Raw genomic sequence first — 12,116 nt, forward strand, 5'->3', positions numbered from 1 at the left:
GTTGTGTTCATTGTCTTCTGGGTTACTATTCGTAACAGAACATGACATGACATGACACATAACATGTTCAGTATTGAGTAGTTTTATTTTGCTTTGTTCAAATCACACCCAAAAAGACTTACAACTGAAAACAAAAAGGAAAGTAACTAATGACGACCCGTACACAAAAGTTGTTTGTGACTCAAAACAAAACACAATGAACTTTAGACGCCTTGTTTTAAAACGGGGCTTGTCAAAAAGACGACCCTAAATCCCCTTCCTCACTATACGGGACAGGAGGCCTACCTTAGAATTAGCGCACGCTCTGCCCTTCTTGTACTCCTTCTGGCTGGCCCTCTTGTCCAGCTTGGCCCAGAGCGCCTTGGCCTTCCAGTAGTTGAGCTTGGACTTGAGCTTGTGGTAGAAGACCCGGGAGTCGGTGGGCTGGAGCTCCAGGTGGTCACACAGCTCCTGGAAGGCCTTCAGCGTGCCCTTGCACGTGCTGGCCTGGACGAAGTTGTCGAACAGGGTGTGCGAGCGGATCACCTTGACGCCGCCCCCCGCCGCCCCAGCGCCCACGTCCCCCATGGTCCAGACTCACTGCGCAGGGCGGTGAGGGCCCTGCAACCCCCCCCCTGGCAAGGGGTCTCTGGATCCAGCACCGGCCCTCACACCGGCCCCGACACCGCCTCTCCGACGATGGGGGAGGGTCGTCTAACTGCCAGCCTCAAGCAGCTTCCACCTGGAGGAGGAAAAAGAAGGGAAGAGGAACGTTGAGAATTGTAAAAGGTAAGGTGCATAAGTTCATGAAGTGGTTTAATTATTTTTCGATGATTTATCTGAAGGAAGATTTGTAAGTCAAGTTTATCTCCAAATGTGTCAATGTTTGCTTCGATGCCTACTAGCAGTAGTTACATGATCAAACATGTTAACCAAAGCCACAAAGGAAGCCCAAAACCGGTAAACCACTTAAACACTGAAACCAATGAAGAGCTTCCGTGTTGCTGTGTGGTGAAATACAATACATTTCTCTTCCAAAAGGTTGATTTGATTCGACAGAAGATCACAACTTTAACCTGAATAATTACTACCAGATCTTTCTAGTCTCCAGAACCCCAGCAAAAGGAGGTAAACCAGGAGGGAAGTATTTCATGATAAAAGATAGGTCATTCAAGGTTTGTTATCTTGTAGGGCTCATTACAGAGTTTCATTGTAGTTGATGTAACCTTTGCAACTCCTTATCTGTCTAGGAATGGTGCTGCTGGACTCAGGAAGTGACAGGATTACACCGGGCTCAACAGGAAGTACCAGAACATGTCGAATCCAGTGGAATGCAATTAGTCTGGACTCCAGTCATTTTATCTAAAACATTTGTGGGTCAAAAGATTTGAATGGAGGCAACGTTAAAACCATTGCAGATGATACATGGTGGGGGAAGGAATCTTCTAATTAACTATTATCCATCTCATTTAAACCTATTTTGTATATGTGCCCTATGTTCTCATTGCCTATTGTAGAATTGAAAGGTAGAATTGTGGTTTAAGCTTAAACTTAAGAACAAGAAGAAAACGATAAAAACAAATGTCTATAGGAAGCCCGGATGTTTTTTTCTTGAAACGTGGCCTACAGTTTTGATGACAATAAATGCAGTCCAAGAAAAAAAGAAATTAAGAAATTAGCATTAAATAATTTGTAGTGAAATAAGTCAGAGTTCAACCAAGTGGTTAAAATGTTGACTGCTCCAATAACATTAAGGTCCAGCTCCACAACTGTCTCTCCTGTGACTAGGAAGTCTATTACTTTGCTAGTGGCTATCAAAGGACAAACTCCAGCAAAGGCACTGGAATATGCTCCACCGTACTGTCCTTACTAGGGGTGTAACGATACACAAAAGTCACGATTCGGTACGTACCTCGGTTTTTAAGTCATGGTTCGATATTTTTTTCGGTACAGCAGTTTGTTTTTTTAACAATTGGATTTTGATTTGATTTATTACATTGTATAAAACAAATGACTTACACAAATGAAAATACATAAAATACAATTGAGGATCAAAAAAATAAAAAAATAAAATAAAATGTTTCGGTACGTACCGAAATGAAACTCAGATCGAACCGTTAGACCCGTACCGAAAAATGTTGGTACGAATGAGTGTATTGTTACACCCCTAGTCCTGTAGGGGTGTAAGTGTTCCTGTGTGTTCCTGTTCTAAAATGACCACAATGAAATAAAGACAGACACCCTTCTACTTGTACCTGACCTGAAGTGAATTAAAAAAAGACTCGTCAGGCTGCTTACCCTGCAAGGGTTGGCAGCAGAAACGTGTCTTAACTGGAAAGGGCAGCAATCCAGTACAGTATAATAGCAGATAGTTGAGAAGAGGAAAACTAGAAGGTTGCAACATAAATCATCGCATGATATCATGCAATGTTGTGCCAACAACGACTCAATGAATACAAATTAACTTTAATGTTGTTCCCGTCTTCTTGTAATGCTAGTCAATGTTATTTAGATTGTGTCACAGCCTTAAGGAAAAACATAAAACAAATATGTACATGCAAGGCTCCTTGAAGTATAGTGTGTGGTGCGTGGATGTTCCTGTAGGCTATGGTGAAAGCTAGCTCAGGTCACGGAAACTCAAAGTCCCAGTGGCAGTATGATGAGAGAGATGCAGGTACAGAGGTCAGCTGCATCTCTCTTTCACATCCTGCCTTCCCCACTGCTGTGGAAATACCAGGCTAAGAGTTTGGCTTCACCTCAGTCAATGAGGCCCGATGACTGGAAGAAAAATGTACTGAAGAGCAGAGCATGGTCTAGCTCTGCCACAAACTTGATTCAATAACAATAAAAAAAAGGGTTCAGATCTCTTCTTCTTTTTTTATCTTACACAAATCAAACATCCCATAACATAATTGGTTAGAATGATGAGAATGATGATCAGGACTGATAACATAAAGTCTGTGAATACAATTAGGATTATCTTCCTATTAGTTAAGGCTTACAAAAGCAACAAAGTGAAATGTTGCAGTTAAACTTCAATTCAATTCAAATCACGCTAAATCAATCGAGAGGTAAGGATGTGCTTGTTCACAGAATTCTAAAACGGAAAAAACAAATACAGTAAAAATTAAGACAATATTTGTATATAATCCATAGAGCCAAATGCTAATCCCTATAATACGATTACATCAAACGAGTTTTAGTAAAGCTTTGCATTTCAACTAAATGCCATCTGAAAAGGCTATAGGATTTTCCCCATGAAAAAAGTGTGCGTTTGCATTCAGTCACATAAATCCCCCCCCCCCCCACCCCATCTAGTCTACGCATGGTATCGGCATGTGATGTTTTGGAGTAAACAATTGCCTTGCAATCTAAAAACAACCATACTGACAAATGTTTTTAGGTTTATCAAGCCAGGAAGTGGTGGATAAAGGTTGCTTTCTCCTTTGTGTAATAGAAACAGAGATAAGATTACAACAAAACAAATAACAATGCATTACATTTTCATGGCTTGGTAAAATTGTGTCTGTTGATTCTGGCAAATAGAATATTTGCCAGAATCAACAAGCGATGCTAAACAAAACACTCATAATTAGGGATCGAGTTGGGCCATTTTCATTACTCGTTGCCAGACCCTACAGCTTTCTGGATGTGTGTCTGGATTTCCAGGCTAAGCCGATACTGCTTTTGCTCCTTCAATTTACATCATAAAAATGACACAATGATGATAACAAATGTTACAAGTCTCAATTTTACAAAGGAACATTTATTGAACTGTCTGTAAATTATGCCGGGAAAAAAATTGTAAAAAATAAAAATAAAATAAAAAATATGGGCCAATACGATACACGTAAAAAAAGCAAATATCGTCTGATAATATTGTCCGGCCGATATATCGGTCGATCACTACTCATAATAATGTAGGAAGTTATGAGTCAACAATTTCTCAAAAGACAGTACCAAGTAGCCTGTCATAGCTGGTATACCAGGTGTACAGTAAGACCCTAATGTTAACCCTTAGGTTTTCATCCAGGTCCTTGTGCCAATTAAAGTCGATATCTAGATTACCTCGTCTGTGGTCAAGACAGACATTACTTAATAAGGTAGGTAACTTAGAAGCCTTGAACTTCTCATGTAAGTAATCTGCGCAATGGTTAAACTGTAGATCTGCCACAGGCTTTTGATTAACTGCAGCAGCCCTAGTCTGCCTTGTAGTCCTGCCAATTTGTTTTGATTCAACTGTATTGAAGTCTTAAGGGGAATTTACACCACAGGCGAGAGAGAGATGTGAGCGTAACGTAGGCGTATCAATTCACACCTCCGCCATTTATTTCGCTATATTTTCAAGATTCATCAGATAACATCATAACCAAGACGCTTCAGAAACACTTGAAAATAGAAGTGAAGCGTAAGTTAAGCTTTGGTCGGCCGTGAGACGGGCGTAAAACGCTGCCGGTGTAAATCAGTGTACTAATTTTAATTAATTCTATCTCTAGCTGAAGTCGGACGGCCGAAAACGTCGTATAAATTGGCCTTTAGACTGAATCTGAGAACTATTGAATTAGGGAATTTCAGTGGCTCATGACGATCCATTGAAATCTATCCATTAAAATCTTTTACACATACATTGTAAACCATGGTTCAAATAAGGCTACCTCAATTTGTAGGGTTCACATGCTGGTGAAATCTTATTTTCACACATTACTATCAAATAACAATGGTCAACAAAAAAAACATTCGAACTTCTGCATCGAAAGACATTCTATTACGCACTTTTCAGCGAGTATTTATTACATTGTTAAATTCTCTATGAACGACATCTGATAAGGCAGTCTACAGTGGATTAACAAAAGATTGTTTGAACAATGAATAATAATTGAACATTTTTTAGCACTACCAACGTTTTCCTAAGAAGGGAAAGGCCATCTTTACCTTTTGCACAATATATTTCACACATGATTGGCAGAAAGTCAGAGAAATAAATTGTTTCACTTCATTATGGAAAGATTATACTGTCCAAAGTACAGGCTGCAGAGTTATCATAACACTGATTTGGCTACAACAAGGGATTTTGTGATTTGCCTATTTCTCAATCATTTGCGTTGCTATCACACGAGAATCCTCAGCCACATTGTGTGTGCTGTGCCAACACATATATTTTCTCAGGCAAGGCTACTCACAGCCTAGCTAACCACTGTAGGAACTGTGAGTGCAATCAATGATCAATGCCTCCACAGAGGCAACACAATTTGGCATTGGTATGAGAATACATAGTGAAAACAAGGAAGTAGGAACAAGTAGCACACAGCCTGACCAGGTGGCATATTAGCCCTGTTTAGATATGCAAAAATATGAACCCATCTGGTTTTATGTTGCCCTTCTGTAGAAAAATAAAATAATGAACAGCACTTCCTTCAACGACCTCCCAACATCAACTTCAGGTGATGATTGATTCACATTTTTTCCAGCACATAGCAATCATGTTAGAGCATATCCTTTTACTTTTGTACATTTAGCAATACATGATGGACAGAATATCAAGCAGCCAAGCCAAAACGTACAACTTCTCTCAATGCATACACTGGGAAAAACACACACAATACATTCCAAGCTTTTGGCATGTACATCTTATTCTTGGCAGCGATGGAAAAACTCAAGTTAGACAATGTTTCAGCTGTCCTTCCTTACCTAGCTAGGCTATAATAATGACAAAAACACATTTTAGGGGCTTTCGCAAAGAGCGACTTAAGATTTGGATTGTGACCAACGGGAAATCTAAAAAGAGCTCAACGGTGTGCAGTCAATCAGACCCAATATTCTCAGAGCAATTCCACTCGCAAATAACTGAGGGATGGCTGTAGCAATAAAAACAAATTACACTAGAACAAACTACAGATGTCTAATCTTGAAAATGTAGTTATTGTTTAATGGCCCCAATAATCCAAACATTTTTGTGTAATACTGCTGCCCTTTAAAAGAGTTTTGCTGTGCCAACATTGAAAATATTACAAAAGAGGGCAGAGGCTATAGTTCAGCATTTGCAAGAACAGAAAATGTAACAGTAGCAGCCAGCAGTAACCGCTATAATCCTGTGACACAAACTTTCACTAATCCTTGGTTGCGTGGGTCGGCTGGGAGCAGCTCAGATGGTAAACAAGTGGTGGACATTCAGACACTGCAAGGTCTGGGAACATCAAGAATAAAAGGCCTTTCAGAAAGGAAGCGTTGTGGGTTGAGCTCGTCACTTGGTACAGAGCATAGACACTTAAACTGTGGCCTGTGCATGGCATCATAGAGGGTGCACATGGTGCCTAGTCACTGGAGGCTAGGGCTGCTCGAAAAAATTGGAAAAAATCATAATCACGATTATTTTGGTCAATATTGAAATCTCGATTATTCAAACGATTATTTTTGAGTTTGAAAACATGATGCATTTATTCATAATTTCTCTCCAAAAAAACCTTTAAAATTTTCCCTTAAAAAAATACACAAAATGGTCAAATAGAAAATAAAGTCCAGATACATCCAGCTGTTCTGAAATTTCTATAAAAAAAATTAAAAATAAAAATAAAAATCGTTTCAACTTGATTATATTAGTTTGGTGATCGTTTCACTCTGAAATCAAAATCAAAATTTGATTAATCGCCCAGCCCTACTGGAGGCTATGCCACAGAGGAAGGTTGAGAGTGTAGCACGATGCACAGCTCCTTCCAGCCTGTAAGTCCACTGAAGCCCGAATCACACTTCTGCATCAAGCATGAATGCCTAGAACCGCTACTCAGAGAGTGTACATGCCCCCATAACCTGTCAATGACTTCCAGAGCTTAGCAATGTGCTGCCCTTCGTGGCAAGTCGTCGCTGATTGGTCGAATCACATAAGAATTTTGTTTTCTTTTCAACAGCCAGACACTGTATTTTTAATTGAAAAATCATAGTAGACCAACTGATTTTCAGCTACATGTCATATCTTGTAATTTGAATGATTTTGTAAAATCTTTATCACATGGATATATTGCTTTTAAAATATGACATTTTGTAAAATTCACAATGGAGCAGACTGTGTCGCGTTTCTGTGTCCAGATTTACTCATCGGTTGTACATTTTTCAATGGAGCAGACTGTGTCGCGTTTCTGTGTCTGGATTTACTCATCGGTTCATTTGTGGTTTGAAATGTTACACAGCCTCCTTGTGTACACGTTAATGTGATGATTTTGTAAAGTGGAAGTTAAAATGCAGGCGTTTCTGCAAAGATCCATGTCGTGTCTCTGAGTCTGGCCATGGATCTTTTACGAACGTGGGTTGCATAGAAGTTTGAATTCAGCTGAAGACTATCTCCACTCCAACTTTCCTTTATGAAACTGTCGCTATCCAGTACACATTATAGTAACTACACAAAAACTCTAGTTCCCTTCACCTTCTCAGGATCTGAAGAAAGTCTGACCTGTAACATCAGACAGCAACCAAACACCATGCTCATCCTACGTCAAACAAGACAGTAACCACTTTCTCACAAAACAAGATTTTGGGGAAAATGGGATTCACAGGTCTTACGCTCAGTAATGTATTCATTCACTTTATAGTCCATCTGAGAGGGGTCTTATTCCTGCATATTAATGAGGCTTTTATCTTTCTTTGAAACAAGCCAACTTGGAAACTACTGGTGGAAACTGGTAAAAGGCATGGCACTATACCCACTCTGCACTGTTTTCCAAGGGCTGACAGCCTATTAGCAGGCTAGTTCTTTGGGAATAAAGTATTCCCCGGCTGAGAGAAATGGCACTAAGGTGTTGTAAACCCATACCAGGAGAGATGTAAAATATTTCCTCTCAGCAGGGTAAAAACCTTTCTGAAAGTGAAACGACTTGAGACAGGTTGGTCTCATCCCATTCCTGTGATGATGCCAATGATGACATGTTTGTAATTTATAAAAGTCAGGGTAAAAGTAGCACAAGATTAATGCAGTTTAGGATAGATTCAAATCTAGCAATAGAAAGGCCAAATAAGCCTACCTTAATTGTAACAATCTATCAATAGAAAATACTAATTATGGATCAGGATTCATCAACCGATAATTTAAGCAAAGTAAGGCCTACATGGCCTGTTAATGCTGCCCTAATCTTTTTATACAATAAATATTTATTTTGTCATGGTGTTGGAATTAGGATAACATTTCAAAATGCCAATGAAAAAACTACTACTACTACTACTACTACTACTACTACTACTACTACTACTACTACACACAATGTACAAAAACAAATAATGCTTTTGCAGTTAATGCTCAATGGAGAGGCGGAGTGCAGCATAAGGCCGAGCTACTCACAATCTACTGTTCAAAGGTCAGCTGACTGGCTCAATGTAAACAGTCCAATTTGACTGGACTGAGGAATGCAGTTGTTACAGTGACCCACTTCTGACACCATGAGGTAGAATGAACAGACCAGCCATATTACTGTAAGATCTTGGGAGGTACATGAAATTGGTTGGCACAACTAAGGACAAAGGGTCATTCACTATATGCTTTAATTACAACTTTAACCATATAGTGAACCAAGTAATTCCACCGGTCATAAACGATATGCCCGGTGTGGTCAATACAAAGGATAGTCTTTTTTTACATAGATACAAACATAATATAGGGTAAATACCTTTGAAAAAAACTTTTATTTAAAAGGTTGCATGTGTTTGGCAAATGATGTTGCACATCCCACATCCCAAGAAGCTACATTTCGAGGTGTCATCTGGACATACCAAAGGGAGTCGGTTGGCTCAATAAAGTGAATTCCTTGCGGTAGTCGACTGTTGCAAAGTATAAACTTTGAATGCTTAACTGCTCACCATAAGAATCCAATATGTGTCCTTTTTAGGCCACAGAGCACATTGGACCTGGTCTACTAAAATTATACATTCATTGTTGTCACTTCTGATGCGTCATTATTGGGTTAGGCTTAGGGGTAGTTGGAAAAGGACTCACATAATTTAATAACATTCAACCACAGGGGCTGATTTCAAATAGCTTGCTTTCTTTCCTACCACCTTACTTCCTTCCTTTCATTTATGTGACCAATCATAGGGGAATCGACTTGCCATTGATCATGGACTCAATATGAGCTCAGACAATATACATTCATCAACTAGGAATTCATTGGCAAACTTTAACTCATATTTATGATGTTTTTGCATTGAGTTAGTGTGCTACAATATAACCTGCAGTGATTCAATGTGGTCACGATAAAGCATAGACTCAAGCGCATACTTTTACAAAGATTTGACATTTAAGCTCTGTCATAGCCACAATTAAAATACAAACGTGTTTAATCTGGTACTATTAATTCACCTTAGTGAAGAATGGAAGAACTTTGAGTGAGGGCCAGGAAAAATTGTCTTAGAAGTAGTATGTTATAAAACCTGCATGTGATTCATGTGGGTAACGGTTTGTATTAGTTAGCAAATTCTCCAAACTCTCCAAGGACTATGGACCAGAAAGTACAACAGGTAGGACAGAGTCTGCACCAGTTTATCCTGAGAAAAACGTCATTCGTTGGAATCGTATCAGTGTAATTGTCCCGTTAGTGTTGAGTCAGTCAACAAGGACACTTACTATTCCACGGCCTCCTTTCCATATCCTACTCTCTTGGGAAGGAAACTGAGCTATGATAACAGAGGGAGCCACAAAGGGCTTTGAACTCCTAGCTAGCATCTGTCTTACTGCAGTCATTGACCTTCAAAAGAGTCCATAGCATGAATAGTAGTATAGCATGAATGGCAGCTGTGAACAAGTGATGCTTGGGAGACTGCAGAAAACCATGTGAATCATGTAACATCACAATATATGTAAAAGCCCTGGTGCAGACACAAAAGGAAAATACTTTTGTCCAGAGTGCCCATCAAGTCGAAACTTCATTGTTCCTTTTGACCTAAGGGTATTGTTGCCAAGTATTTGGTCCAATGTGGGTCAACTACAGTCAAAGGGCATTGTATTGCTGAGCATGCTACTAGGCAACACAAGGAATACAAGCATATATAAAAGACAGCATGCCTAAATAACGTCTTACAAAAACAAAGTAACACAGATGATAAACACCGTAGCTAACAAGTTATGTTTTTAAATGTGTCACTAAATTGTCTTGTTTTTATTTTGTTCTCAGGGTGAGTGGTAGACCATACAGAACAACACTTAACTGCGTTAAGTGAATTGTTACATAATCAAGCTATGGTCAACGACTACATAACTCAGCGTTGGATATAGGAGCAGATATAAGGCCATAACTAGGAACTCCACTAGTGTCAGAAGACTCTCCAAACTCTGGTTAGTCCATATTCAAATACACAGCATCCACATAAGTAGACTTATTTTCACTAGGCAATAAAAATCCCCTTATCTTTACGCACAACACCTTACGGCAGCAATGAGATACAGCATACATAAGACTGCAAACCTAGTGCATAAGTCAAATGAGCTGTAGAACTCTGAAGACACACTAGAAGGGTTCGTCCGAGACAACTATTGCAGGTATCTTTGTTTTTTGTTTTTTTCAAAACACTGCAACATGGCATGGTCAAATTGTTTCCCAGTAGGAAGACATCATGATGAATAGACTATGCACATCTGGAAACACAATTGGGATATGCGGAGAGCATGTAGACAACCTTAGCTAATTCGATTGATTATATATCGTGTGTTATAAAAATAGGAAAAAAGGATTGTGTCCGAGGAGCTGCATTCATTCAAAGCACACTGTGCTACAATCCACTGCATCTTACAGGCTCGTCATTCGATCTATATAACACAATGCGCATTGAAAGAACGGATTTGCATTTAAAAAAAGTTTTGCTGTAGTTTATTCCATAACAGCTAGTTTAATGTCGGGAGCCTTACCTAACGAGAACCACCAAAGCGTGACATTCCAAAACGTGCAAAGGGTACAGACCCTAAACCAAAGCAAAAACGAATCAACCGCTCTCAAGATCGATATGTCTTACCTTTGAATCATGACATTAATATATCCACCGATGTCAATAGGAATTCCATTGCATGTTAACAGATTTACATATTATCCTGAATCTAACATGTTCTCTAGTCCCGTTCGAGGGTAATGCTTGTTTAGTCCTGCCAGGCCAGACAGCAACTAGGCGCAACTTGAAACTGACAGAGCGGATTCGGTCCGAACCATGTTGACTTTACAGAGGGGTGCTTTGCCACATTTCAAAAAAAGAAAACATTTTCGACAACACAAAAGTCAAACTATCAATGTAACCTATTTCAGAAGAGTAGTAAAGACAATATCTTAATTTAATTGAGCTTCATATCTAGTTATTTTGAATACTTTGAGCAAAACGAAAATCTCGATTACCCGCTGCTACTTGGTGTGCGTCTGCATGTTCTAACAGTTTAATCCGATTGGTCGCTTCAAAGGTGACGTTTACTGGATGGGAGTGTGCTTCTGCTACCAGTCGAAACATCAGCGTATATAATCATTCTTTATGGCTGAGCGACATAAAGTAAATGGTGTGGCTAACATTTATCCACCCCCCCCCCCGACCCCACTAATTGTATCTTCCTCTCTCTCGCTCCCCCTTTGCCAAGGCAAACATATATACGAAATACTAATGATATTACCACTTTGTCACCAACCACATCAACATCATCATAGTTATAAAATAGTGATGAGTAGATATAATAAATAAAAAACAATAATTAATACAAATAGGAATATTTGTATTCAACAATTGCTTCTGAACAAAATCATTATGCATATTGTATTAAACATGAAGGAACAAATCAGCCATATTATATGATGTTACTGTGTAGATCTATTTGCCATTTGTCAAATTAGCATTCAATATCACTATCATATTTAATATTTTCGCCAATCCAACATATCACAAATGTGAATATACATCTTTGTAACTGAATCTTTAAGGTTGTCTTGTAAGTGTAGCAATCATCATCACCACCACCAACACGCAGGCCCTTAAATAACCCACACTTGAATATCAAAGCCACTGTTGTACCAAATGTACCAACCAACTTGTGCACCACAACAGCCTTCAAAATGTGAAAACTTGAGATAACATTTTGATATTATTAGGTTCTTATCTGTTCCTAAGTGAGCATTTCAGACAGCTGTCAGCAG

The 12,116-nt window shown here is 39.1% G+C and overlaps 1 protein-coding gene across 11 annotated transcripts in view; it reads right to left on the reverse strand.

The window, feature by feature from the left end:
• Positions 1 to 12,116, reverse strand: part of mical3a (microtubule associated monooxygenase, calponin and LIM domain containing 3a) — a 73,684-nt gene that overhangs the window by 44,768 nt on the left and 16,800 nt on the right. For 10 of the 11 annotated variants that reach the window (XM_084477305.1, XM_084477314.1, XM_084477313.1 and 7 more), the window contains exons 1-2: positions 10,963 to 11,093; positions 286 to 721 (exon numbers count right to left, since the gene is read on the reverse strand). In XM_084477305.1, the coding sequence (XP_084333431.1) occupies positions 286 to 567 (282 nt within the window). In that variant the 5' untranslated portion in view covers positions 568 to 721; positions 10,963 to 11,093. Of the gene's footprint in view, positions 1 to 285; positions 722 to 10,962; positions 11,094 to 12,116 lie in introns of those variants that run through there. The other variant, XM_084477307.1, reaches the window with a different exon arrangement.

The sequence above is a fragment of the Micromesistius poutassou genome, assembly GCF_964030765.1.
Source record: "Micromesistius poutassou genome assembly, chromosome: 13".
NCBI lineage: Eukaryota > Metazoa > Chordata > Actinopteri > Gadiformes > Gadidae > Micromesistius > Micromesistius poutassou.